Source organism: Monodon monoceros, unplaced genomic scaffold (genome assembly GCF_005190385.1).
Source record: "Monodon monoceros isolate NGI ecotype Baffin Bay Population unplaced genomic scaffold, NGI_Narwhal_1 Super_Scaffold_22, whole genome shotgun sequence".
NCBI classification, from domain to species: Eukaryota; Metazoa; Chordata; class Mammalia; order Artiodactyla; family Monodontidae; genus Monodon; species Monodon monoceros.
Genome location: NW_021703779.1, coordinates 16,698,617 through 16,723,537, shown reverse-complemented (window position 1 = coordinate 16,723,537; position 24,921 = coordinate 16,698,617). Strand labels below are relative to the sequence as shown.

The 24,921-nt window shown below is 41.8% G+C and overlaps 1 protein-coding gene across 1 annotated transcript in view; it reads left to right on the top strand.

The window, feature by feature from the left end:
• MAP3K15 (mitogen-activated protein kinase kinase kinase 15) overlaps positions 1-24,921 on the top strand; it is a 143,103-nt gene that overhangs the window by 53,197 nt on the left and 64,985 nt on the right. The window contains 2 exon segments of the mRNA XM_029241260.1: positions 1,261-1,429; positions 3,441-3,547. Coding sequence (XP_029097093.1) covers positions 1,261-1,429; positions 3,441-3,547 — 276 coding nt within the window.

Genomic DNA, 24,921 nt, shown 5'->3' with positions numbered 1-24,921 from the left:
TTTAAACATTAGTAGAATCTGCTAATTTGCTCATCATTGGGGTAACAAGCAGTAGACAAATAAGGAAATAAAAGTCAAAGCAATGCACTGATAATTTTATCAGAGCACCTTCTGTGGGACATCACTTAATTCCTGAAATGTTCATTGAGATCTTATTATAAGCATTGGACCAGGCTGTGTACAGTAAACACTTTTTTTTGACATAGTTTTATAACTATTAAAAGTGACATTTGTTAGGTGTTGTTTTTCACTCTCTGAAGAGTCTTACTTACTGAACCTATTCTTTTTAAGAAACAGCCTAATTTTACTGTCTCCAGTTAAAACATTTCAGCTGCTTAATGGGTTGACAGTATTACAGCTTGGCAATGCCCAGTCTCCATAAAAAAAAATTACTTGGAGTGTAGACAACATATTTAAGTCAATCTATGGTCATTGTAAGGTGGCCTCTGTATACCAAGTTCGGTCATTTTTAAAGATTTTAAACCAAATACCAGATACTAGCATTGGTTCTTTGAGGGGCTATGGTGAGACATTCCAGTGTGGATTTAAACTGCTCGAAATGTTGTCATACATCCCTATTGTTATCTAGACACCCACATGAAGGAAGTTTTATGTCTTATATTTGCTTACAGAAAAGACTCTGGCTGTCACAAATGACAAGGGGAGTAGGGGGTAAAAGGCCGAGGTTGCTCGTAAGCGTCCAGGCACGGCTTCTTGGATTGCTCGTGGACACATCGAGGTTCTGGCTCTCGACCAGCTGCAAAAAGCTTTGTGATTACTAGCTGGGGACACCTGATAGATACATTTTAAAGAAGTTCTCATTTTACTCTGTTTCGTGGCTTTGGAGTTTTGTTCAGCTTTGTGAAAATCTCTTAATCATGGGGGAAATTACTATTCAAGTAAGGTACTTTCTTGTCGTCTTTGTGTTTGAAAATACCAGAGAGAGGGGGATGGACTGGGGTGGGTAGCAAGTCCTGTGGGTCATCCAGATACATATGGGGTCAAGTTTGAAAATATTTTCAAGGTCATAATGAACTGATATTTCTTTGTTACTGTTTAGTGGTGAGTTTTTGCAGAATGTCACTCACAAGTAGGACGTGTCTCCTGTTTGGGGATGCAGGGAGTCTGAGGTCTGGGCGAGACCCCCATGTGTTAGCCTAAGTCCTGTCAACGAGAACCAAGCTTGTTTGAGCTGCTAAGGGCAACACAGTCCTGGATGCACATGGATGCGACTGGAGGTTTTCTTGTTTTCCTCTCCAGTGCTTATTACAAAGAAACCTTGTTAAATGACATCCGGAGAGCCAGAGAGAAATACCAGGGTGACGCACTGGTGAAGGAGCTGGCTCGCATCAAGCTCCGCACGGACACTACCGAGGTTCTGACTTCAGACATCATCATTAATTTACTGCTGTCCTATCGTGATATCCAGGTATGAAATATGCTTGTCTGAGGCTATCACACTTCTTCCTTGACATGAGGAATTTCTCATATGAAGTACTCTTACACTAGGTGTATGGTTAGGTAACTGTTTTACAGACAAAACAGGGATGTGGCTAGGTCATAAGTCACCCCACATATCTGTTGTGGTGGAAATATTGAAGAAGGTTTTGTCATATCAGAAGGCCATTCCAGCAAAATCTCAGAAACAGTACTGCTTCATAAAAGGAATTAGAACTAAACAGTTTATATGCACTTTGTGTTAGGCGTTGTTCCAAGCCCTTTGCAAGTCCTAATTCACTTAATTCTCTTCATAAGCCTGTGGGGTGTACACTTGGATTATCTCCATTTTACAAATGAGGAACATGAGGTACAGAGAAGTTAAGTAACTTGCCTAAGGTCACACAGCAGTTGGCAAAGTCAAGATTCAAACTGAGGCAACCGGCTCTGTCCTCTTTGCTCTTAACTCCTCTGCTACTTCCTTTAGGCCTTTGTCACTTCCTTCTTTGTTTACCACTACCTATTAGTGGAAGGGACAGCAGGAGTAGCAGAGGCAAGTCCAGGACCCAGGGAATGCCGGGGTTTATTGTAAGACAGGTGACAGAGGCTTCTGGAGAGTTCTTGAGACAGGGTTTGTAGAATATGGTACCATGGAGGAAATCAGTCGTTTCCTCCCTCCAAGTTTAATGCTGTGGAGCCATTTCTAAGGATGTCTTGCCTTCCTTTCCTTTGGAGGAACACAGGGCGATGTACATAATCTGCAGAATTCTACAAAGCCATATTGGAGGTTGTTGGCCACGGGTCTTTAAATCTGAACGAGAGAGGCTTCCATTTACAACCTGAGCCAAGAACAGAGTCAACCACTTAAGGAACTTGTGCCCCTGGTGATAAACAGATGCATCTAATTGATTTTAATAGCAGATGCTATTAGGAATTATGATGATTAAATTATGCCCCATGGAACAAGAGAATGGGAATGACCTTTTTTGAAGTTTTTCTTCTGTCGAGTTGCTGGCTTCCTTCTGCCCTTGCTCTCACGCATCTCTCCTCTTTATAACCTTCCGTTGGTGGGACTCTCGGGCTCTAGGGTGAGCCAGAAGCTTCTTGCAATACTCTGCCTTCCCTATCCCTGGGTAGCAGCATTGAGGTGTAAAGCCACAAAACAGCCGTGAGATTTCAGTGGGAAGTCCTCATCTGCTAACTGTGGCTGGCTGTCAGCGAGTTGGCCCGGAACGATTGTAAGCCCGGCTGAAATGGTAGCAGATGGCACTGCTCGGAGGGGACACAGCTCAGACAAACACAGTAGCAATTTCTCCCTGGGTAATTATTGCAGTTTAGAGCTGTGGTTCTCAAGCGGGGGACATGTGGCAGTATCTGGAGACATATTTGGTTGTCACAACTGGAGGAGGGAGGGGGAAGTGCTCCTGGCATCTAGTGGGTCAAGGCCACGGATGCCATTTAACACCCCACGATACACAGCAGAGCCCCCACCATAAAGAATGATCCAGCCCCCAAATGTCAGTAGTGCCAAGGTTGCGAAATTCTGGTTTAGATGAATGTGATTGTTTCTGACAAAATAGGAAGGATTGGGGTGTTCCCCCCCTTTACGTGGCAAATAACTGTAAGATTTCGTACATGTTTATGTCCCGTTCATTTTAACCCACAGCCCTGCTGGTGTTAACTCTCCTACACTCAAAACGTGGTAGCTTTTCCTGGCTGCTGGGCTCATTTGTTTTGTTTTATCGTCTTTGAATCTAACTTCCTTTCCTCGGTCCTTTTGTGACCTCTGATAGCAGGGATTCTTTCTCTGTCTTCTCTCTCATCCACCTTGTTGTTTTTAATCTCACTGCTATTCTTTTAAGGGCTTTAACGTCACTAAATGTTGCCTGTAGGGAAAGGCTTGTATTTAAATGCTGAGGCGGTCTCATGTTCATAACTGTTCAGAAAAACCTGCAAAGAGCTGTGTTTCCTGCCTTTCTCACCTTGGGACCTCTTGCCAACAGGACTATGATGCAATGGTGAAGCTGGTAGAAACACTGGAAATGCTGCCGACGTGTGATTTGGCTGACCAGCATAACATTAAGTTCCACTATGCATTTGCACTGAACAGGTAAGAGTGATAATGTGCGTATAGAGTTTTGAGATATGCCAGCTGTTAAATTGTCTCCTTCTTTCATTCAGCCCTCATTGAGTATGAGCCAGATCATGAGCTGAATGCTAAAGTTAAGAAAATGGACAAGGCATGATCTTAACCTTCAGGGACTTTGTCTTTGGAACATATATTGTAGCTCTGAGATCAGACATGTAACTAAATACATACAGCTCAGAATGATAAATATCTTGATGAATATCAAAGCATAATAGAGGGAAGAAGGCATTTTGCTTTGGGGTTTTAAAGAAGCTTCTCTGGGGTCTTTGGGGCTGGGTTTTTTTTTCCCAACATCTTTATTGGAGTATAATTGCTCTACAGTGGTGCGTTAGCTTCTGCTGTATAACAAAGTGAATCAGCCATAGTTACACACATATCCCCCCATATCCCCTCCCTCTTGCGTCTCCCTCCCACCCTCCCTATCCCATCCCTCTAGGTGGTCACAAAGCACCTAGCTGATCTCCCTGTGCTATGCAGCTGCTTCCCACCAGCCATGCATTCTACATTTGGTAGTGTATATAAGTCCATGCCACTCTCTCACCTTGTCCCAGCTTACCCTTCCCCCTCCCCGTGTCCTCAAGTCCAGTCTCCACGTCTGCGTCTTTATTCGTGCCCTGCTCCTAGGTTCTTCAGAACCATTTTTTTTAGATTCCATATATGTGTGTTAGCATATGGTATTTGTTTTTCCTCTTTCTGACTTACTTCACTCTGTATGACAGACTCTAGGTCCATCCACCTCACTACAAATAACTCAATTTCGTTCCTTTTTATGGCTGAGTAATATTCCATTGTATATATGTGCCACATCTTCTTTCTCCATTCATCTGTTGATGGACACTTAGGTTGCTTCCATGTCCTGGCTATTGTAAATAGTGCTGCAACGAACATAGTGGTACATGACTCTTTTTGAATTATGGTTTTCTCAGGGTATAGGCCCAGTAGTGGGATTGCAGGGTCATATGGTAGTTCTATTTTTAGCTTTCTAATGAACCTTCATACTGTTCTCCATAGTGGCTGTATCAGTTTACATCCCACCAACAGTGCAAGAGTGTTCCCTTTTCTCCACACGCTCTCCAGCATTTATTGTTTGTAGATTTTTTGATGATGGCCATTCTGACCCGTGTGAGGTGGTACCTCATTGTAGTTTTGATTTGCATTTCTCTAATGATTAGTGATGTTGAACATCCTTTCATGTGTTTGTTGTCAATCTGTGTATCTTCTCTGAAGAAATGTCTCTTTAGGTCTTCTGCCCATTTTGGGATTGGGTGGTTTGTTCTTTTGATATTGAGCTGCATGAGCTGCTTGTAAATTTTGGAGATTAATCCTTTGTCAGTTGCTTCATTTGCAAATATTTTCTCCCATTCTGAGGGTTGTCTTTTCGTCTTGTTTATGGTTTCCTTTGCTGTGCAGAAAGCTTTGAAGTTTCATTAGGTCCCATGTGTTTATTTTTGTTTTTATTTCCCTTTCTCTAGGAGGTGGGTCAAAAAGGATCTTGCTGTGATTTATGTCATAGAGTGTTCTGCCTATGTTTTCCTCTAAGAGTTTTATAGTGTCCGGTCTTACATTTAGGCCTTTAATCCATTTTGAGTTTATTTTTGTGGATGGTGTTAGTAAGTGTTCTAATTTCATTCTTTTACATGTAGCTGTCCAGTTTTCCCAACACCACTTATTTAAGAGGCTGTCTTTTCTCCTTTGTATATTCTTGCCTCCTTTGTCAAAGATAAGGTGACCGTGTGTGTGGGGGTTTATCTCTGGGCTTTCTGTCCTGTTCCATGGATCTGTATTTCTGTTTTTGTGCCAGTATAATACTGTCTTGATTACTGTAGCTTTGTAGTATAGTCTGAAGTCCAGGAGCCTGATTCCTCCAGCTCCATTTTTCCTTCTCAAGATTGCTTTGGCTATTCGGGGTCTTTTGTGTTTCCATACAAATTGTGAAATTTTTTGTTCTAGTTCTGTGAAAAATGCCATTGGTAGTTAGATAGGGATTGCATTGAATCTGTAGATTGCTTTGGGTAGTAAAGTCATTTTCACAATGTTGGTAATTCCAATCCAAGAACATGGTATAATCTCTCCATCTGTTTGTATCATCTTTAATTTCTTTCATCAGTGTGTTATAATTTTCTCCCTACAGGTCTTTTGTCTCCTTAGGTAGGTTTATTCCTAGGTATTTTATTTTTTGCAATGGTAAATGGGAGTGTTTCCTTAATTTCTCTTTCAGATTTTTCATCATTAGTGTATAGAATGCAAGAGATTTCTGTGCATTAATTTTGTATCCTGCTACTTTACCAAATTCATTGATTAGCTGTAGTAGTTTTCTGGTAGCATCTTTAGGATTCTCTGTGTATCGTATCATGTCATCTGCAAACAGTGACAGTTTTACTTCTTCTTTTCCAATTTGGATTCCTTTTATTTCTTTTTCTTCTCCGATTGCTTTGGCCAAAACTTCCAAAACTATGCTGAATAATAGTGGTGAGAGTGGGCAACTTGTCTTGTTCCTGATCTCAGTGGAAATGGTTTCAGTTTTTCACCATTGAGAACGATGTTGGCTGTGGGTTTGTCATATATGGCCTTTATTATGTTGAGGTATGTTCCCTCTATGCCTACTTTCTGGAGGGTTTTATCATATGTGGGTGTTGAATTTTGTCTAAAGCTTTTTCTGCATCTATTGAGGTGATCATATGGTTTTTCTCCTCCAGTTTGTTAACATGGTTTATCACGTTGATGGATTTGCGTTTATTGAAGAATCCTTGCATTCCTGGGATAAAACCCACTTGATCGTGGTGTTTGATCCTTTTAATGTGCTGTTGGATTCTCTTCGCTAGTATTTTGTTGAGGATATTTGCATCTATGTTCATCAGTGATATTGGCGTGTAGTTTTCATTTTTTGTGACATCATTGTCTGGCTTTGGTATGAGGGTGATGGTGGCCTCATAGAATGAGTTTGCCAGTGTTCCTCCCTCTGCTATATTTTGGAAGAGTTTGAGAAGGATAGGTGTTAGCTCTTCTCTAAATGTTTCCTAGAATTCGCCTGTGAAGCCATCGGGTCCTGGGGTTTTGTTTGTTGGAAGGTTTTTAATCACAGTTTCAATTTCAATGCTTCTGATTGGTCTGTTCGTATTTTCTGATTCTTCCTGGTTCAGTCTCAGAAGGTTGTGCTTTTCTAAGAGTTTGTCCGTTTATTCCAGGTAGTCCATTTTATTGGCATATAGTTGCTTGTAGTAATCTCTCATGATCCTTTGTATTTCTGCAGTGTCAGTTGTTACTTCTCCTTTTTCATTTCTAGTTCTGTTGATTTGAGTCTTCTCCCTTTTTTTCTTGATGAGTCTGGCTAATGGTTTATCAATTTTGTTTATCTTCTCAAAGAACCAGCTTTTAATTTTATTGATCTTTGCTATTGTTTCCTTCATTTGTTTTTCATTTATTTCTGATCTGATCTTTATGATTTCTTTCCTTCTGCTAACTTTGGGTTTCTTTTCTTCTTCTTTCTCTGATTTCTTTAGGTGTAAGGTTACTTGTTTATTTGAGATGTTTCTTGTTTCTTAAGGTAGGACTGTATTGCTGTAAACTTGCCTCTTAGAAGTGCTTTTGCTGCCTCCCATAGGTTGGGGTCATCGTGTTTTCATTGTCATTTGTTTCTAGGCATTTTTTGATTTCCTCTTTGATTTCTTCAGTGATCTCTTGTTCATTTAGTAGCGTATTTTTTAGCCTCCATATGTTTGTGTTTTTTACACTTTTCTTCCTGTAATTGATATCTAGTCTTATAGCGTTGTGGTTGGAAAAGATACTTGATATGATTTCAGTTTTCTTAAATTTACCAAGGCTTGATTTGTGACCCAGGATATGGTCTGTCCTGGAGAATGTTCCGTGAGTAGTTGAGAAGAAAGCGTATTCTGCTGTTTTTGGATGGAATGTCCTATAAATATCAATTAAGTCCATCTTGTTTAATGTATCAGTTAAAGCTTGTGTTTCCTTACTTATTTTCATTTTGGATGATCTGTCCATTGGTGAAAGTGGGGTGTTAGAGTCCCCTACTATTACTGTGTTCCTGTTGATTTCCACTTTTATGGCTGTTAGCATTTGCCTTATGTATTGAGGTGCTCCTATGTTGGGTGCATCAGTATTTACAATTGTTATATCTTCTTCTTGGATTGATCCCTTGATCATTATGTAGTGTCCTTCTTTGTCTCTTGTAATAGTCTTTAAAGTCTGTTTTGTCTGATATGAGAATTGCTACTCCAGCTTTCTTTTGATTTCCATTTGAATGGAATATCTTTTTCCATCCCCTCACTTTCAGTCTGTATGTGTCCCGAGGTCTGAAGTGGGTCTCTTGTAGACAGCATATATACGGGTCTTGTTTTTGTATCCATTCAACCAGTCCGTGTCTTTTGGTTAGAGCATTTTAATCCATTTACTTTTAAGGTAATTGTCGATATGTTCCTATGACCATTTTCTTAATTGTTTTGGGTTTGTTATTGTAGGTCTTTTCCTTCTGTTGTGTTTCCTGCCTAGAGAACTTCCTTTAGCATTTGTTGTAAAGCTGGTTTAGTGGTGATGAATTCTCTAAACTTTTGCTTGTCTGTAAAGGTTTTAATTTCTCTGTCAAATCTGAATGAGATCCTTGCTGGGTAGAGTTATCTTGGTTGTAGTTTTTTCCCTTTCATCACTTTAAGAATGTTCTGCCACTCCCTTCTGGCTTGCAGAGTTTCTGTTGAAAGATCAGCTGTTAACATTATGGGGATTCCCTTGTATGTTATTTGTTGCTTTTCCCTTGCTGCTCTTAATATTTTTTCTTTTTATTTAATTATTATTATTTAAAATTTATTTTTGACTGCGTTGGGTCTTCATTGCTGCGTGCAGGGTTTCTCTAGTTGTGCCAAGTGGGGGCTACACTTTGTTGCTGTGCACGGGCTTCTCATTGTTGTGGCTTCTCTTGTGGAGCACGGGCTCTACGCGGCCTTCAGTAGTTGCAGCACACTGGCTCAGTAGTTGTGGCTGGCAGGGTCTAGAGCACAGGCTCAGTAGTTGTGGCCCACGGGGGTTAGTTGCTCTGCGGCATGTGGGATCTTCCCGGACCAGGGCTCGAACCCGTGTCCCCTGCATTGGCAGGCAGATTCTTAACCACTGCACCACCAGGGAAGTCCTGTATTTAATTTTTGATAGTTGATTAATGTGTCTTGGCGTGTTTCTCCTTGGATTTATCCTGTATGGGACTCTGTGCTTCCTGGACTTGATTGACTGTTTCCTTTCCCATATTAGGGAAGTTTTCAACTATAATCTCTTCAAATATTTTCTCAGACCGTTTCTTTTTCTTTTCTTCTTCTGGGACCCCTGTAATTCGAATGTTGGTGAGTTTCATGTTGTCCCAGAGGTCTCTGAGACTGTCGTCAATTCTTTTCATTCTTTTCTCTTTATTTTGCTCTGCAGTAGTTATTTCCACTATTTCATCTTCCAGGTCACTTATCCGTTCTTCTGCCTCAGTTATTCTGCTGTTGATCCCTTCTAGAGAATTTTTAATTTCATTTATTGTGTTGTTCATCACTGTTTGTTTGCTCTTTAGTTCTTCTAGGTCCTTGTTAAACGTTTCTTGTATTTTCTCCATTCTATTTCCAAGATTCTGGATCATCTTTACGGTCATTATTCTGAATTCTTTTTCAGGTAGACTGCCTATTTCCTCTTCATTTGTTAGGTCTGGTGGATTTTTGCATTGCTCCTTCATCTGCTGTGTGCTTCTCTGTCTTCTCGTTTTGCTTAACTTACTGTGTTTGGGGTCTCCTTTTTGCAGGCTCCAGGTTCGTAGTTCCCGTTGTTTTTGGTGTCTGCCCCCAGTGTGTAAGGTTGTTTCAGTGGGTTGTGTAGGCTTCCTGGTGGAGGGGACTGGTGCCTGTGTTCTGGTGGATGAGGTTGGATCTTGTCTTTCTGGTGGGTAGGACCACGTCCGGTGGTGTGTTTTGGGGTGTCTCTGAACTTACTATGATTTTAGGCAGCCTCTCTGCTAATCAGTGGGGTTGTGTTCCTGTCTTGCTAGTTGTTTGGCATGGGGTGTCCAGCACTGTAGCTCCCTGGTCATTGAGTGGAGCTGGGTCTTAGGGTTGAGACGGAGGAATTTGTGAGAGCTCTTGCCGATTGATATTACATGGGGCCGGGAGGTCTCTGGTGGACCAGTGTCCTGAATTCGGCTCTCCCACCTCAGAAGCTCAGGCCTGACAGCCGGCCGAAGCACCAAGACCCTGTCAGCCACACGGCTGGAGAACATGGGCTATGAGTTGGGTGTCAGCCACTGCCCTTTTGTAGCTCTGTCTCAGCTGTCTCCGGTGGTCACCCACATACATTGGGTTATTCCAGCATTCCTCAGAGCTTGCACATGGCGGTCTGGGATTTGTAGATGTCCTCCTGATACTCTTCATTGAAATACCTTGCATTCGTGGTGATGAGAGATATGCTAACAGTGTTGGTTCTCTTCAGTTCAGAGACTAGGACAGTCTGAGCCTTCATGTGGCCACGTCAGGAGCAGCTGGCTAACAGTCCCAAAGTGATAACATGTCAGATTCCAGGAAGGCTTTCTGCAGCGCCCGAGCAGTAGTCCCAAGCAGCCGCTCTGCTCAGCTGCCGCACTCTGACCGGGGAACTCGGTGGGACCCTCAAACGAGGATTTCTGTTGGCCCTAGAGCCTGACTTGCCCACCCAGGCAAGGAGCTGAGGAGGGCGTCTCCCACCCCCATCTCACCAGAGGAGCAGACACCTGGGTGGGGCTGGGTTTGTTTGTTTTTTAATTAATTAATTTATTTGGTTTTTAAAATTTTTGGCTGTACTGGCTCTTCGTTGCTGTGTGTGGGCCTTCTCTCGTTGTGGTGAACGGGAGCCACTCTTCATTGCGGTGCATGGGCTTCTCATTGCGGTGGCTTCTCCTGTTGCAGAGCACAGGCTCTGGGCGCACGGGCTTCAGTAGTTGCGGCTTGCGGGCTCTAGGCGCGCAGGCTCAGTAGTTGTGGCGCACGGGCTTAGTTGCTCCGCGGCATGTGGGATCTTCCCGGGCCAGGGATCGAACCCGTGTCCCCTGCATAGGCAGGAGGACTCTTAACCACTATGCCACCAGGGAAGCCCTGGGGCTGGGTTTTTATGATTTAGTAAAAAATTGCCTCATGGGCGGGACAGAGTGTGGGATGGGAGTGGTGAAAAGGCCGTTCCACTCGGCCAGAAGTGTGAGCAGATGGTTCTTCATGTGCATTTTGCCTTCTGGGAACATCCAGAACATGAGGTGAAGTAGGTGAAGTAAATGTCTGCAGTGAGCAGAGTGTGGAGGGTGGGACCGTGTCTTGAAAGGACCTTGTGTTCAGGAGCTGAGAGTGTCTTGTAGGCTGGGTGGGTGGGGGCAGGTTTAACAACAGCATTAACGTTGTATGATGGGGAAAGAGGGTGCTGTCTTTATGTACTAGTGTAATCTGAACTTTGGAGTACAAATTACTGGGCCAGGTAGAGGATGTGAGACTTGGAAATTCCTGCCTGGAGACCATGAACCTCAAAAGCTTATTGCTAGGGGTGTCAGCTAAGATGCTGTAGTAAAGAGCCCCCAAATGCAGTGATTTAAATCAGATTGAAATTTCTCTTTTACATAGCAGTCTAGAGGTGAGTGGGCCAGGCTAGTGGCGTAGTACTGCCCCAGGAGTTGTTCAGGGACCTAGCTTCTGACCATTTTGTAGCTCTTTCATTCCCAGGAGTGTTGTCCTCTTCTAGTTGAAGCTAGGTCACTGCTACTCTGTGTTCCAGCCTAATGAAAGGAGTAAAGAGTAGAAGCCCAGGGCAATCAATTTCCTTTAAAGCAAGTAGAATTGGCACATGCCACTTCCACTGAGATTCTATTGGTGAGAACATAGTCACATGATCCCTATCTAGCTGTAAGGGAAGCTGGGAAATGTAGTCGCTAGCTGGGTGGCCATGTGCCCGTTCAAACTCGGCTACTATGGATTTGGAGGATAACTAGGAGTCTGACACATCCAATTTCACAAAATCTGAGCTGCCTAAATATCTTAGTCCTACAGTCACTCTTCCTCCCCAGTAAGATACAGGAGGAGGAGTGGCATTAGGTGAACATGGTGAGAACCACGCCCAAATACACTTCCCACTGGGCCTGTCCTCTGCTGGGGCTAGGAATTGGTCATATTTGAATCACATGGCAAAAAACTCTGGGAGGATATTCAAACATGGCTTGAGAACCAAAGAGTTCCGGCACCTTCTTATCAACCTTCCATGGCCAACATCTTCCTCAGGGAGTGAATATAGTGAGGGTCGATGGTAACCCAAGTTAGAGGACTTTTGGGTCTGATTTCTCAGAGGCTTTTCTTTGCTTCAGCAGCTGGGTTAAGCTATAGATTGTGGACCTGCCACTGGCAGCACCTGCCCGACAGCAGCAACGCAGAAGCCCATGGCTTCGGGTTTCTTGTAATGCATATGAGGCTACATCTCTCTTTTATATTGAAGTATGTAAAATGCACAGACAGTGAAATGCGTAGATCTTTATACAAATTGATGAGTTTTAATAGATCTACACATGTAAACAACACCCCTATCAAAATATACAACATTTCCAACCCCCCCCCAGAAAGTACCTTTGTGCCCCTCTGCAGGTAGTCCCCACCCCTCCATAGGCAGCCGTTATTCATATATTGTAACCTCTGTCTCCATAGATGAGTTTTTCCTGTCCTTCAACTTCGTATAAATGGAATCACACAGTACGTACTGTTTTGTGTCTGGCTTCCTTGACTCAGCATTGTGTTTCTGAGATTCGTCCATGCTGTTGGATGTGTCACTAGTTCATTCCTTCTCCTTGCTGTGGAATATTTCATTGTGTGGATATGCCACAAGTGATTTATCCATTTTACTGCTGATAGACCTTTAGGTTGTTTCCAGTTTGGGGATACTAAGAACAGTCCTGCTGTGAGCATTCTTGTGCATGATTTTTGCACGCATACGGACACATTTCTGTTGGGTACGTAGCACGTGCTTGTGTCCTGCTGTACTAGATACCGGCAAATAGTGGTAGTCAGGATTTGGATTCTTTTTGTTGGAGGGGTTCATGGTCTCTATGAAAATGTGCCTTCTCTCTCCCCAGCAGTCTTTAAACTCAGCATCTCAAGGCAGGGAACATTGGGAAGGGCATCTTCCTTAAGCCTGAAAAAAAAAAAAGTTTTGTAACTCTCTTCCCCCAGAGTAGTGGGTTCTGCTTTTATTTATACTTAAATTATACTTGGTCGGTCCTTGACTTAACAAGGATTAATGACTTATCACTGGTGAAGTTTCTGGAAGAATGCCTGGCACACTTTAAGTGCTATTTTAAAAAATGGTTCATTAAATTAAAACTAAGAGGGCTTTTTAAAGTGCTCATCACCAAGTCTTTTCCCAGACCAAGCAGAGGTAATGGTTGTCAAGCAGAACGAAATTATCTGATTACCATCCACTCAAAGTAATGAAAGAATAAAACATATTTTGAAATGGAAAATCAGTATCTAAGAGAACCGGGTGTGGCAGGATGAAGTGATTCCTAGAGGGTACATGTTTCCCATTTGGAAGCAGAATGGCTGGGATTGCTTGCCAGTTAGCCACCTTTCTGATGATGGGTCTTTTCCTTCTAGTCTGCTGGCTCCCTATTAGACAGTCCTTCTCTTCACTGCCAGGAGAACAGTCACCACAAATACGTACATTGAAGTTGGCCTCCTCAGTGCCAAGAACCTCATTTTCTCCAACCAACGAGGGATTTTCAGTAGAATTGAAATATTTGCTTCATTTATACATGGAATCTGATCCTGAATTTCACATCTTTGCTTTAGGTATAATTTGGCCAGCTGTCAGAGTCACAGTAGGATTTCACATTAGATGCAGTTTTGAGAAAGTTTATGGAGGTACCGTGTTTCTGTAAAGGGGAATATAGTGATGGGCAAATAATGAATTTTCCTGCATTACAGTTGACCATTAACTCTTAGGAAGTGGAACAAATGATGGCCATCAGTGTTACTAAAAGTTGACAGTAATGAATGATTTGACCCTTCCTGTATTAGGCAAGGGCTCCCTGTATTAGGAAAGCTGCCTTGAGTTGGCATCTTTTCCTGATAGGTTCCCTTTCACTGCCTTAGAAGCCCATTCAAAGCTACTTCAAGTTTCCACTGAGCTGTTAAATTGCTTGCCTCCCAATGGCATGGAACCTTTATGAACAGTTTTTAGTTGCTGTTACTTTTACAGACAGGATTTTATTAGATATGCTAATGCAGCCAGAAGATCCTGACCAGGGATCCAGGCAGCAGGCAGAGGCATGGCCTGGAAGAAGAATAACAGAATCAAAGTCCTGGGTTTAAAAACGACAAAACTCGCCTGTCTCAAAGCAGGAGTGTACTCATATTCTACTCCCTGCATCTTTGGGTCCAGACTGCCGGCCCTGGCAAAATTGAACTCATTGAATTACTCAGCAATGGAAGGGAAACTGAATGTGTGACACATTTATTGGAATATGATGTGTCTCTCTGTAAGTGAGTTAAGGGGAGTGATGGAGAGAGGAAGATACTCTGTGGGCCCTAGAAACGTGTGTGTGGGGGGGAATATTAGATGAAAGTTACTGAATCCAGCCCACACCAAAGGGTCTGCAGGCTTGTTACAGAACCTACAGCAGTCAGCTCATCCTTGGCCTCTGGGGTGCCCAGCCAGGTCATTGTTCAGGTGGAGGGACGGTGAGAGCTTGTTGTCTCTGCAGTAACCACCAGCCTCCTTTTTTTTTTTTTGGTTTCTTTTGTTTATATTCACTGTGTGATCTCACCATATATTTATCTAAATAGCCATTTTTTATTACATGTTTGTAAAGAGTAGGAAAATGATGACATCACCCTACTTTTTTTCTATTTTTTTTAATTGAAGTATAGTTGGTTTACAATGTTGTGTCAGTTTCAGGTGTACAGCAAAGTGATTTTACATATATATGTATATATACACACACATATATATGTGTATATATATATATATACATATACATGTATATATGTATATCCATATACCTATTCTTTTTCAGATTCTTTTCCATTATGGGTTATTATAAAATATTGAGTATAGTTCCCTGTGCTATTCAGTAGGTCCTTGTTGTTTATCTATTTTATATATAGTACTGTGTATCTGTTAATCCCAAACTCCTAATTTATCCCTCCCCACCTTTTCCCTGTGGGAACCATAAATTTGTTTTCTGTGTCTGTGGGTCTATTTGTGTTTTGTAAATAAGTTGATTTGTATCATTTTTTTAGATTCCACATAGAAGCAGTATAATGTGATACTTTGTCTGGTTTACATAGCCCTACTTTTATAGTTTATTTGCCTTCAGCTACCTAAAACCATGTTGCAAAAGAAGGATACGTATTTGTGGTGATTGTTTTCCTGGCAGTGAGGAGAAGCACAAAATCTGTGAATTTACAAGGAATCATGTAGTCCAGCGGTCCCCACCCTTTTTGGCACCAGGGACCGGTTTCATGGAAGACAGTTTTTCAATGAACCAGGGAGGCGGTGGGGAAGGGTGACGGTTCAGGCGGTAATGTGAGCGGTGGGGAGCGGCAGATGAAGCTCCACTCACTCGTCCACCGCTCACCTCCTGCTGTGCGGCCCGGTTCCTACCAGGCCAAGGACCAGTATTGGTCCACGGCCTGGGGGTTGGGGACCCCTGATGTAGTCTAAATCCTTTATTTTAGAGAGGGGGAAGAAAGAAAGGCAAAGGCCCAAAATAAAATAGCTGGTCAATAAGAGCTCTGGGACCAGAGCTCCCCAATTTTAGCACAGTGCTCTACATACACTAATTTAATCATATCATGGCATAATCAGTGAAACTCTTCCCAGAAAGCTTTAGCTTATATTTTGTTTGCCCGATGGGCAACTAAAATACGCCATGGGCCTCTTGGAATTGTAGGGCCATACTGTTGTATGTCCTACTTTTTCATGTATGTTGAGAGCATCAGACAGTAGCTGAATATTGAATCCACTTTCATAATAAACACTTTTTATACCAAAAGACCAGTTGCTTTTTTTTTTTTTTTTTTGAGAAGTGGACGATCTTATTATCTTCTGAGCAGTGGCCTGGCCAATAATACATATTTTCCTTTTGAAACATATTTATCCAAAGAACTTACCACTTCTATCTGTCCTCCTTCCTCCCCGCTGGCCTCTTTGAGCCTATGTTATCTACATTTTCTGTCAAATTCCTGCTTCAGTTCCCTTTCTTTTGTCCTTCCTTCATTTACTGACTTAGTTGTGTGTCAGTGGAAGGGCTTTGTGCTAAAGAAGGAGAGAGCTCGTTAGGGGTGACTCAAGTTAACGTGTGATTTCAAAATGTAATCACGTGTGTATGCATTACGTACTTGAACTTACACAGACAGGTGAACTTGTTCTCTTCATATTAATCATGCTGCAGTGCTCTGCCTTGGACAATGCTGCCATTATTCAGAATATCATTGTATCATTGGGGGGGATTTTTTCCTTTCAGGATTGCTTTAAGAGTCAGCTAACACGGTAGATAGGAAATCAGTATCATTACTGTGGGCTTTGAAGGCAAACAGACTTGGGTTTGAATTCCGGCTCCTATACTTAAGTCTTATGGCCATAGTCAAGCCACTAAATCTCCTGAAGCCATACCTTCCTCATACGTAAAATGGGATACTAACATCTACCTTGCAGTAAGCTTTCCAGGGAGTAATCCTGGCATGAAGCAGGTGTTTGGCTGTGGCTGAGGCTGTGACTATTACTGTGTAGCTTGGTTACCCGTATTTTTACCAAGTTTAAGAGAAAACTTTTGACCATTTCCACATATCAAAACTACTAGGAAAATACAGAGATGTGCCACCAAGGAAGATAGTTTACAGGAAGAAATTTCATAAAGCAATGTTGGTAAAAGTGCTGTTAGCATGAAAACATCGCTGGGATAAGTAATGGTCCTCTGAGGTGATGATTTTGAATGAGACAAGGTTTGTTTGAGTAGAAACAATATTTGTAGAAAAAAAGAATAGTGTTTAGTAAAATTCAGAGTTGATTACTTTATAACAGCTTTTTCAACTTTGCACTAGTGCCAACTAGAGCTGCGTAATTCTCTGTTTGGGAGGCCATCTTATATATTGTAGGAAGTTTAGCAACCTCCCAGTCTTTCCACCCTAGGTGCCAGTAGCAACCCGACCCCCAAGTTGTGACAACCAGAAGTGTCTACAGACGTTGCCAGGTGTCCCCTAGGGACAAAATCAGCCTTGTGTGAGACCACTGCTTTATAGGGAATCATTCTGGTTGTGAAAAGAGCATATGCTTTGATGTTTGAATCACTTACCAGCAATATGATGTTGACAAGGTAATTAAACTCCTTAAGCCTGAGTTTGCTCATCTGTAAACCAGGTTGGAGATCCCTATGGTGCGGATTAAATGAGATACACCACATGCAGGTGGCCTGCACAGCCCCTGGCAGCTAGATGGCTGTTAATAAAAGTTCGGTTCCTTCTTCATTTATCCCCTCCTTTTACTTCTTAATTCAAATGGGGAGGTTACCTAGTGTGATATAAAAAGATTACAGAATGTCTATCAAAATTCTGTGCATTTTCCACAGAAATAGAAAAAAAATCCTAAAATTGGTGTAGAACCTCACAAGACCCCCAAATAGCCAAAGCAGTCTTGAGAAAGAAGAACAAAGCTGTATCATACTTCCTGATTTCAAACTATATGTATTACAAAGCTATAGTAGTCAAAACGATATGATACTGGCAAAATGATACAGACACATAGACCAGTGGAAAGAATAGAGAGCCCAGAGATAAGTCCACACACACACAGTCAACTAACCTTTGACAGGGCACCAGGAACACATAAGGGAGAAAAGATAGTCTTTTCAATAAATGGTGTTGGCAAAACTGGATATTCACATGCAAAAGAATAAAATTGGATCCTGTCTTATACCATATGCAAAAATTAACTTGAAATAGATTATAGGTTTATATCTAAGATGTTAAACCATAAAACTTCTAGAAGAAAACATAGGGAAAAACTCATTGACATTGTCCTCGACACTGATTTTTTTTGGCTGTGACATCAAAAGCACAGGCAACAAAAGCAGCATAAACAATAAAAGCAAAATAAACAGTTGGGACTACATCAGATTCAAATGCTTCTGTACAGCAAAAGAACCATCAACAAAATGAAAAGGCAACCTACTGAGTGGGAGAAAATATTTGCAAATCAGATATCTGATAAGCAGTTCATATTCAAAATATGTAAAGAACTCACAGGTAAGTGTTGGTGAGAGTGTGGAGAAAGGGGGAACACTTGTACACTGGTTGTGGGAATGTAAATTGGTTCAGCCATTATGAAAAACAGTGTGGAGGTTTTTCAAAAAATTAAAAATAGAACTACCATATGGTCCAGCAACCCCACTTCTGGGTATATATCCAAAGGAAATGAAATCAGTATCTCGAAGAGATATCTGCACTCCCCTGTTCATTGCAGCATTATTCACAATAGCCAAGGTATGGAGACAACCAAAGTGTCGGTCAACAGATGGCTAAAGAAAATGTGGTGTGTGTGTGTGTGTGTGTGTGTATGCAATGAAATATTATTCAGCTGTAAAAAAGAAGGAAATCCTGCTATTTGCAAAAACATGGATGTACCTGGAGGACATTATGCCAAGTAAAATAAGCCAGACAAAGGAAGACAAATATTGTATGATCTCATTTATATGCAGAATCTAAAATTTTCAAGCTTATAGAACCAGATTGTAGAATGGGGATTGCCAGGGGCTGGTGGATAGGGAACAATGGGGAGATGTTGGTCAAAGGGTACAAACTTTAGTTATAAGATGAATGAGTTCTGGGAAAGTAATGTACAGCATGGTGACTATACAGTTGGTAATACTGTATTGTATACTTGAAATTTGCTAAGAGAGTAGATCTTAAGTGTTCCCACCACACAAAAAAGTAACCATGTGAGATGATGGATGTGTTAACTAACTTGTGGTAATCATTTCACAATGCATACATATATCAGATCATCACATCATAACCCCTGGAGTGGGGGAAGATTGCAGAGGAGTCAACATAGCAAATGTGAGGTGACTTACTGGCTTAGTCTGTAGAAATTATGGCTATTTAAAGTAAATAAGAAAAACTACTCATAATTTAGCCAAAAAGTTGCCCATAGCTCTTTTTTCAAAGTGGTATTGGAGTATAGTTGATTTACGATGTCGTATTAGTTTCAGGTGTACAGCAAAGTGATTCAGTTATACATATACATATATTCATTCTTTTTCAGATTCTTATATAGGTTATCACAGAATATTGAGTAGAATTCCCTGTCCTATACAGTAGGTCCCTGTTGGTTATCTATTTTATATATAGTAGTGTGTGTGTGTTAATCGCAAACTCCTAATTTATCCCTCCCCCTGCATTTTGTTTTCGAAATCTGAGTCTGTTTCTGTTTTCTTTGTTTTGGCTGAGTATTATTCCATTGTATATATGTTGCCCATAGCTTTTAGCTGACTAGGAGTTGGTTGTCTAGAGAGCATTTAACTTTGGAGTGGTTTGAGAAATATTTCAAAACGATTCTGCTGTTTACAGCCCACCAAACCATGGACTGAACCACTGTGGAAGAAATGAGGTTAATGGGAATTAATGAGATGGTTTTAAGAATTAAATAAGAATATCATAAGTAAAAAAAAAACTTATCACAGTTCCTGGGACATAGGAGATGCTGGATAAATGTTAATTTCCCTTCTGTTTCCCAGCAGAGAATCCCAGCCCCCAGTGTTGTGTCATCTTCAGTGATGGTATTTGGGGAAGGCTTCTTGGGAAGAGCTAGGATCTGGAAAGCCATTTGGAGTAACACGTGGAACTTAGTGACTGACTTCTCAGTTCTGCTGGGTAGAAGTCCCTTGACGGGGAGGCCTGGCCCTGCCTTGCCTCCCGTCCTGCACCTCCTAGTTCACTGCCCTAGAGCCATCCTCACCTGCCTTCCGCTCTTAAGAGCAGCACCCTGTTCTCCCCTGTGCGTGTTTGCACAAGCTGTTTCCTCGGTCTGGAATGCTCATTGTTACCTAACTGAGTCTGTGTATTCTTCAGCGTCTTGTTTGTTTGCTTATTGACCTTTACCTTTTATTTATTTTTTACATTTATTGTCTTCTTTCTAATTTTACAGGCAATACATGTGTATTGCAGACAACTAGAAATGCATAAAAGCATAAAGAATAGCGATCACCCATAATCCCCAGCCCCCAGAGATAACCTCCATTAGCATTTTGATGCGTTTCCACCCAGTGTCTACATGTTTTTTAAATTGACGTATAACTGACCCTACAACACTGTTATTTCAGGTGCACAACATAGTGATTCAATATTTCTCTATGTTACAAAATGGTCAGCATGATAAATCTAGTTACCATCTGTCACCGTACAAAGATATTACAGAGTTATTGACTCTTCCCCATGCTGTACATTTCATCCCCATGACTCGTTTATTTTGGAACTGGAAGTTTGTACCTCTTAATCTCCCTCACCTATTTCACTCATCCCCTCCCCGCTGGAAACCACCTGTTTGTTCTCTGTATCTGTGAGTCTCTATCTATTTGGTTATGTTTGTTGATTTGTTTTCTTAGATTCCACATACAAGTGAAATCATACAGTATTTGTCTTTCTCTGACTTATTTTACTTATCATAACACCCTCTAGGTCTATCCACGTTGTCCCAAATGGCACTTCAAGGTTTAGTTTAAATGTCCCTTTCTGAGAGAGGTCGATATTGCAAAGAATACCACATCTAAAAACGATGCTATTATTCATTCTCACAGCACTTGCTCTTTTCCTTCGTAGCCCTCACTTATCTGTGTTTACATGTTTAATATTTACCATTCCCTCCCCCTAGATTGTAAGCCAGAGGGGAGCAGGGGCCATGGTATACTAGGCCATTGTCTACCCCATACCACATAGTAGGTGCTCAGTAAGTTTTATTGAGTGGATGAAAGAATAAATGGCTAAATGATCACAGCTGTGGCATATAGTTGGAGGAGATCCATATAATGAGTACCTGGGTGCTACAGTTAAGGGTTTGGTAGTAGAAAGCAGATCTACTGTATTTTTTCTCTGTATGCGTAAAAACAAAGACAACTAAATCATACATATTCAGTGTATACAGATAAATATAAAAACACAATTACTGGTAATACCACCATTCAAAGATAACCATTGAAGTAAGGCAGGGCCCAAAGCAGGGAATTCAGAAAACTGTAGGGCTGCATACTCTAGGTCAGGGTCAGTGGTGATGGAAGTCTTCGTAGTGGGGGATCCCAGGTGTCTGTCAAGCAAGTTTCGATGCAGAGTCAGTGGGGAGTTGATCTTTCTCACTGAGGAAACCCGTGCCTTCTTAGTGTTGTTGACTTGGTATTAGTCAGGGTAGGGTAACTGCTATAACAAATGGCGTCACAGTTTCAGCGACTTAACATAAAGTTGTTTTTTTTCCCACTTATGCAGCATTCCAAGGTGGGTGTATCCTCGTTGGGCAGTCTCTTCTTGAGGTGATGGCTTGATAATCTAGTCTCTTTGCATCTTCACGTTCTTCCCTCTCTTAGTTCCTGAGATCTCCTTTCAGACAAACGACAAGAGAGAGCGTGATGAATTGCCAGGGATGTTTTGTGTGTTTTGTAACAGCTTTGTTGAGATATAATTCACATACCATACAATTCACCCATTTAAAGTGTACAAGTCAGTGCTTTTTAATATATTCTCAAAGTTGTATAAGCATCACAGTAATCAATTTTAGAGCATTTCCATCATCCCTGCCCCCAAAACCGTGAACCTATTACCAGCCACCCCTCCCCCCCATTTTCCACTAACCTCTCTCCCCAGCCCTAAAAAGCCCCTAATCTATTTTGGCAATCCATTAGCAGTTGCTCCCTATTCCCCCACCTCACTCCCTAGCCCTAGGAAACCACTCATCTATTTTCTGCCTCTGAATTTGCCTATTTTGGACACTTCATATAAATGGAATCATATAATATGTGATCTTTTGTGACTGGCTTCTTTCACTTAGCAAAATGTTTTCAAGGTTCATCCACGTTGTAGCATGTGTCAGTACTTCTTCCTTTTTATGGCTGACTAATATTCCATTGTCCCGATGGACCACATTTTATTTATTCGTTCATCAGTTGATGGACATTTGGGTTGTTTCCACTTTTTGACTGTACCAGGGAGATTTGTATGAGTCTGGTCAGGAAGTGATGTTTGTTACTCCTTAGCACATTTCACTGACCAAAATCCAGTCTCACGGCCCAACCTACCTGCAAGGGAAGTTGGGAAATGTGCTCTGGCTGAGTGCCCAGGGGGGAAAAAAGTAGATGGGGTTCAGTGAACACATCCTAGTCTCTACTACAACTTGCAAATAAGGAATAGAGTTTAACTGGCTCCATCTGTGTGGAGATCCCTGGGAGCGTATCAGAGAGCAGAACCAAAGTTCGGGCAGGAACACTCTTTGGCTCCTGTTGCCTTTGTGAGAATGGGAAAGCCAGCCTGAGAAATGCCCAGCTCCACATCAGGGCCTGCCAGCCCACACTATGGAGAGTAATCTTCACAGATACCATTTTGTGGTCCCAGGAAACTGAGAAAGGTTGGGATGGTGGGAGCAAGGGTGGGATGATTTAATAGTGGTTCTGCCCTGATACATAACTAGGTCCTATTTGTAGGGCATGAAAGCAACCCTTCTGGTTCATATGTTTCTCTGGCTCTGGGCATTGCTCACACTAAAACACAGATTGCCTCTAACCGTTCCTTCTCCTTATGTAAATATGAGGCGTCTGGCTGGAGTAGGGCATCTGCTTTCTTGCAGCAAGTGTGTATCTGTCAATATCCAATCAGGAAACAGAAACTACTCTAAGTATTTAAAATAGAGGAAATATAATACAGGAAACTGGTTACACAAGTGATGGAAGAGCTGTGAAGGCAAACAGGGAACTGAGGTGGCTCAGAAATCAGCATCAGCAGGAAGCAGCTACCATCTGTCCCTTGGCTGGAGGGACACAGGAGAGAGGTGATTTTACCAGAACCCAGGGGCCAGGATCACCTGGAACTATTGTGAGTCAGCATGTTGGGAGCTAGGTGTAAAGAAGAGATGCAGCTGGTTGCTAAAACCACCATACAGAACACAAGAAGAGGGAGAAAGTGCCCCGGCTTCCTCCCCTCCTTCAGCTACTCGTCCACCAGTGCCTCCTACTGGCTGCTCATTGCTGGTAATCAGCTGACTTGGGAGCCTGGGAAGCAGCTTAGAGGAGTCAGCACCCCTGTGATGGAGAGCAGAGCAGGGTAAAGACGAGTGTATCTCAGGGCAAACAGACCAGTGATTGGCCTGCAGGACACAACTTTCAGAAACACTACTCAGTTTCTATGTATTTTTTATATAAAGTTATTTTATTTATTTATTTTTGGCTGCACTGGGTCTTCGTTGCTGCGTCTTTGCTTTCTCTAATTGCAGCGAGTGGGGGGGGCACTCTTCTCTGCAGTGCGCAGACTTTGTGGGCTTCTCATTGCAGTGGTTTCTCTTGTTGTGGAACACAGGCTCTAGGCACACGGGCTTCAGTAGTTGTGGCTCATGGGCCCTAGAGCTCAGACTCAGTAGTTGTGGCACGCAGGCTTAGTTGCTCCGCGGCATGTGGGATCTTCCCAGCCCAGTATTCGAACCCGTGTCCCCTGTGTTGGCATGTGGACTCTCAACCACTGTGCCACCAGGGAAGCCCTTCTATGTATTTTTAAGTCAACTTTATTAAGGTATAACTTATTAATGCACACAATAAAATGCACCCATTTGAAGTGCGCGATTTTATGACTTTGGCCAAATAGATATACCCAAGTTAAACCACCACAATCAAGATATAGAATGGTTTATCTCCAGAAGTTCTCTTTTGCCCTTTCTTAGTCACTTTGCCTCACCATCCAGCCCCATTTGGATAATTTCGATTGTCCTGTATTTCAGTTCACTGATCCTTTCTTTTGTAGTGTCCAAATCTGATGTTATGCCCACTCAGTGATTTTTTTTTTGTATTTTTGAATTTTTCAGTTCTAGGACTTCTTTTCATTTGTTTTTTGAGAGTTTCCATTTCTCTTACAAAATACACATACACATACATTATATTTATAGAAACAGTATATTTACAATAGTTTTAAAGTTCTTGTCTGCTAAATTCAGTAATAGTCATTTCTGAATCTGGTTCTTCTGCTTGTTTTATGTTGATCGTGGGCCACATTTTCTTGCCTCTATGCATATCTCAAAATTTTACTGTATTCTGGACATTTTATCTACAAGAACAGTGGAGACTGAAGTATAATTTCAATTTGTTTTGTTTGTTATCCTGAATATCTGAGCCCTTTCTTAGGTATGGCAATGAGCATGTATGACTGATTTTTTTCATATTTCTCCTAAAGGATAGCTGGGTTGGGAATGGATCCTCCTTTTTCTTTTTTTTAAACATCTTTATTGGAGTATAATTGCTTTACAATGGTGTGTTAGTTTCTGCTTTATAACAAAGTGAATCAGTTATACATATATCATATGTCCTCATATCTCTTCCCTCTTGTGCCTCCCTCCCTCCCACCCTCCCTATCCCACCCCTCTAGGTGGTCACAAAGCACCAAGCTGACCTCCCTGTGCTATGCGGCTGCTTCCCACTAGCTAGCTATTTTACGTTTGGTAGCGTATATATGTCCATGCCACTCTCTCACTTTGTCCCAGCTTACCCTTCCCTCTCCCCATATGCTCAAGTCCATTCTCTAGTAGGTCTGCGTCTTTATTCCCGTCTTGCCCCTAAGTTCTTCATGACCATTTTTTTCCTTAGGTTCCATATATATGTGTTAGCATACGGTATTTGTTTTTCTCTTTCTGACTTACTTCACTCTGTAGGACAGACTCTAGGTCCATCCACCTCACTACAAATAACCCAGTTTCGTTTCTTTTTATGGCTGAGTAATATTCCATTGTATATATGTGCCACATCTTCTTTATCCATTCATCTGTCGATGGACACTTAGGTTGCTTCCATGTCCTGACTATTGTAAATAGAGCTGCAGTGAACATTGTGGTACATGACTCTTTTTGAATTATGCTTTTCTCAGGGTATATGCCCAGTAGTGGGATTGCTGGGTCGTATGGTAGTTCTATTTTTAGTTTCTTAAGGAACCTCCATACTGGTCTCCATAGTGGCTGTATCAATTTACATTCCCACCAACAGTGCAAGAGGGTTCCCTTTTCTCCACACCCTCTCCAGCATTTATTGTTTGTAGATTTTTTTGATGATGGCCATTCTGACCAGTGTGAGA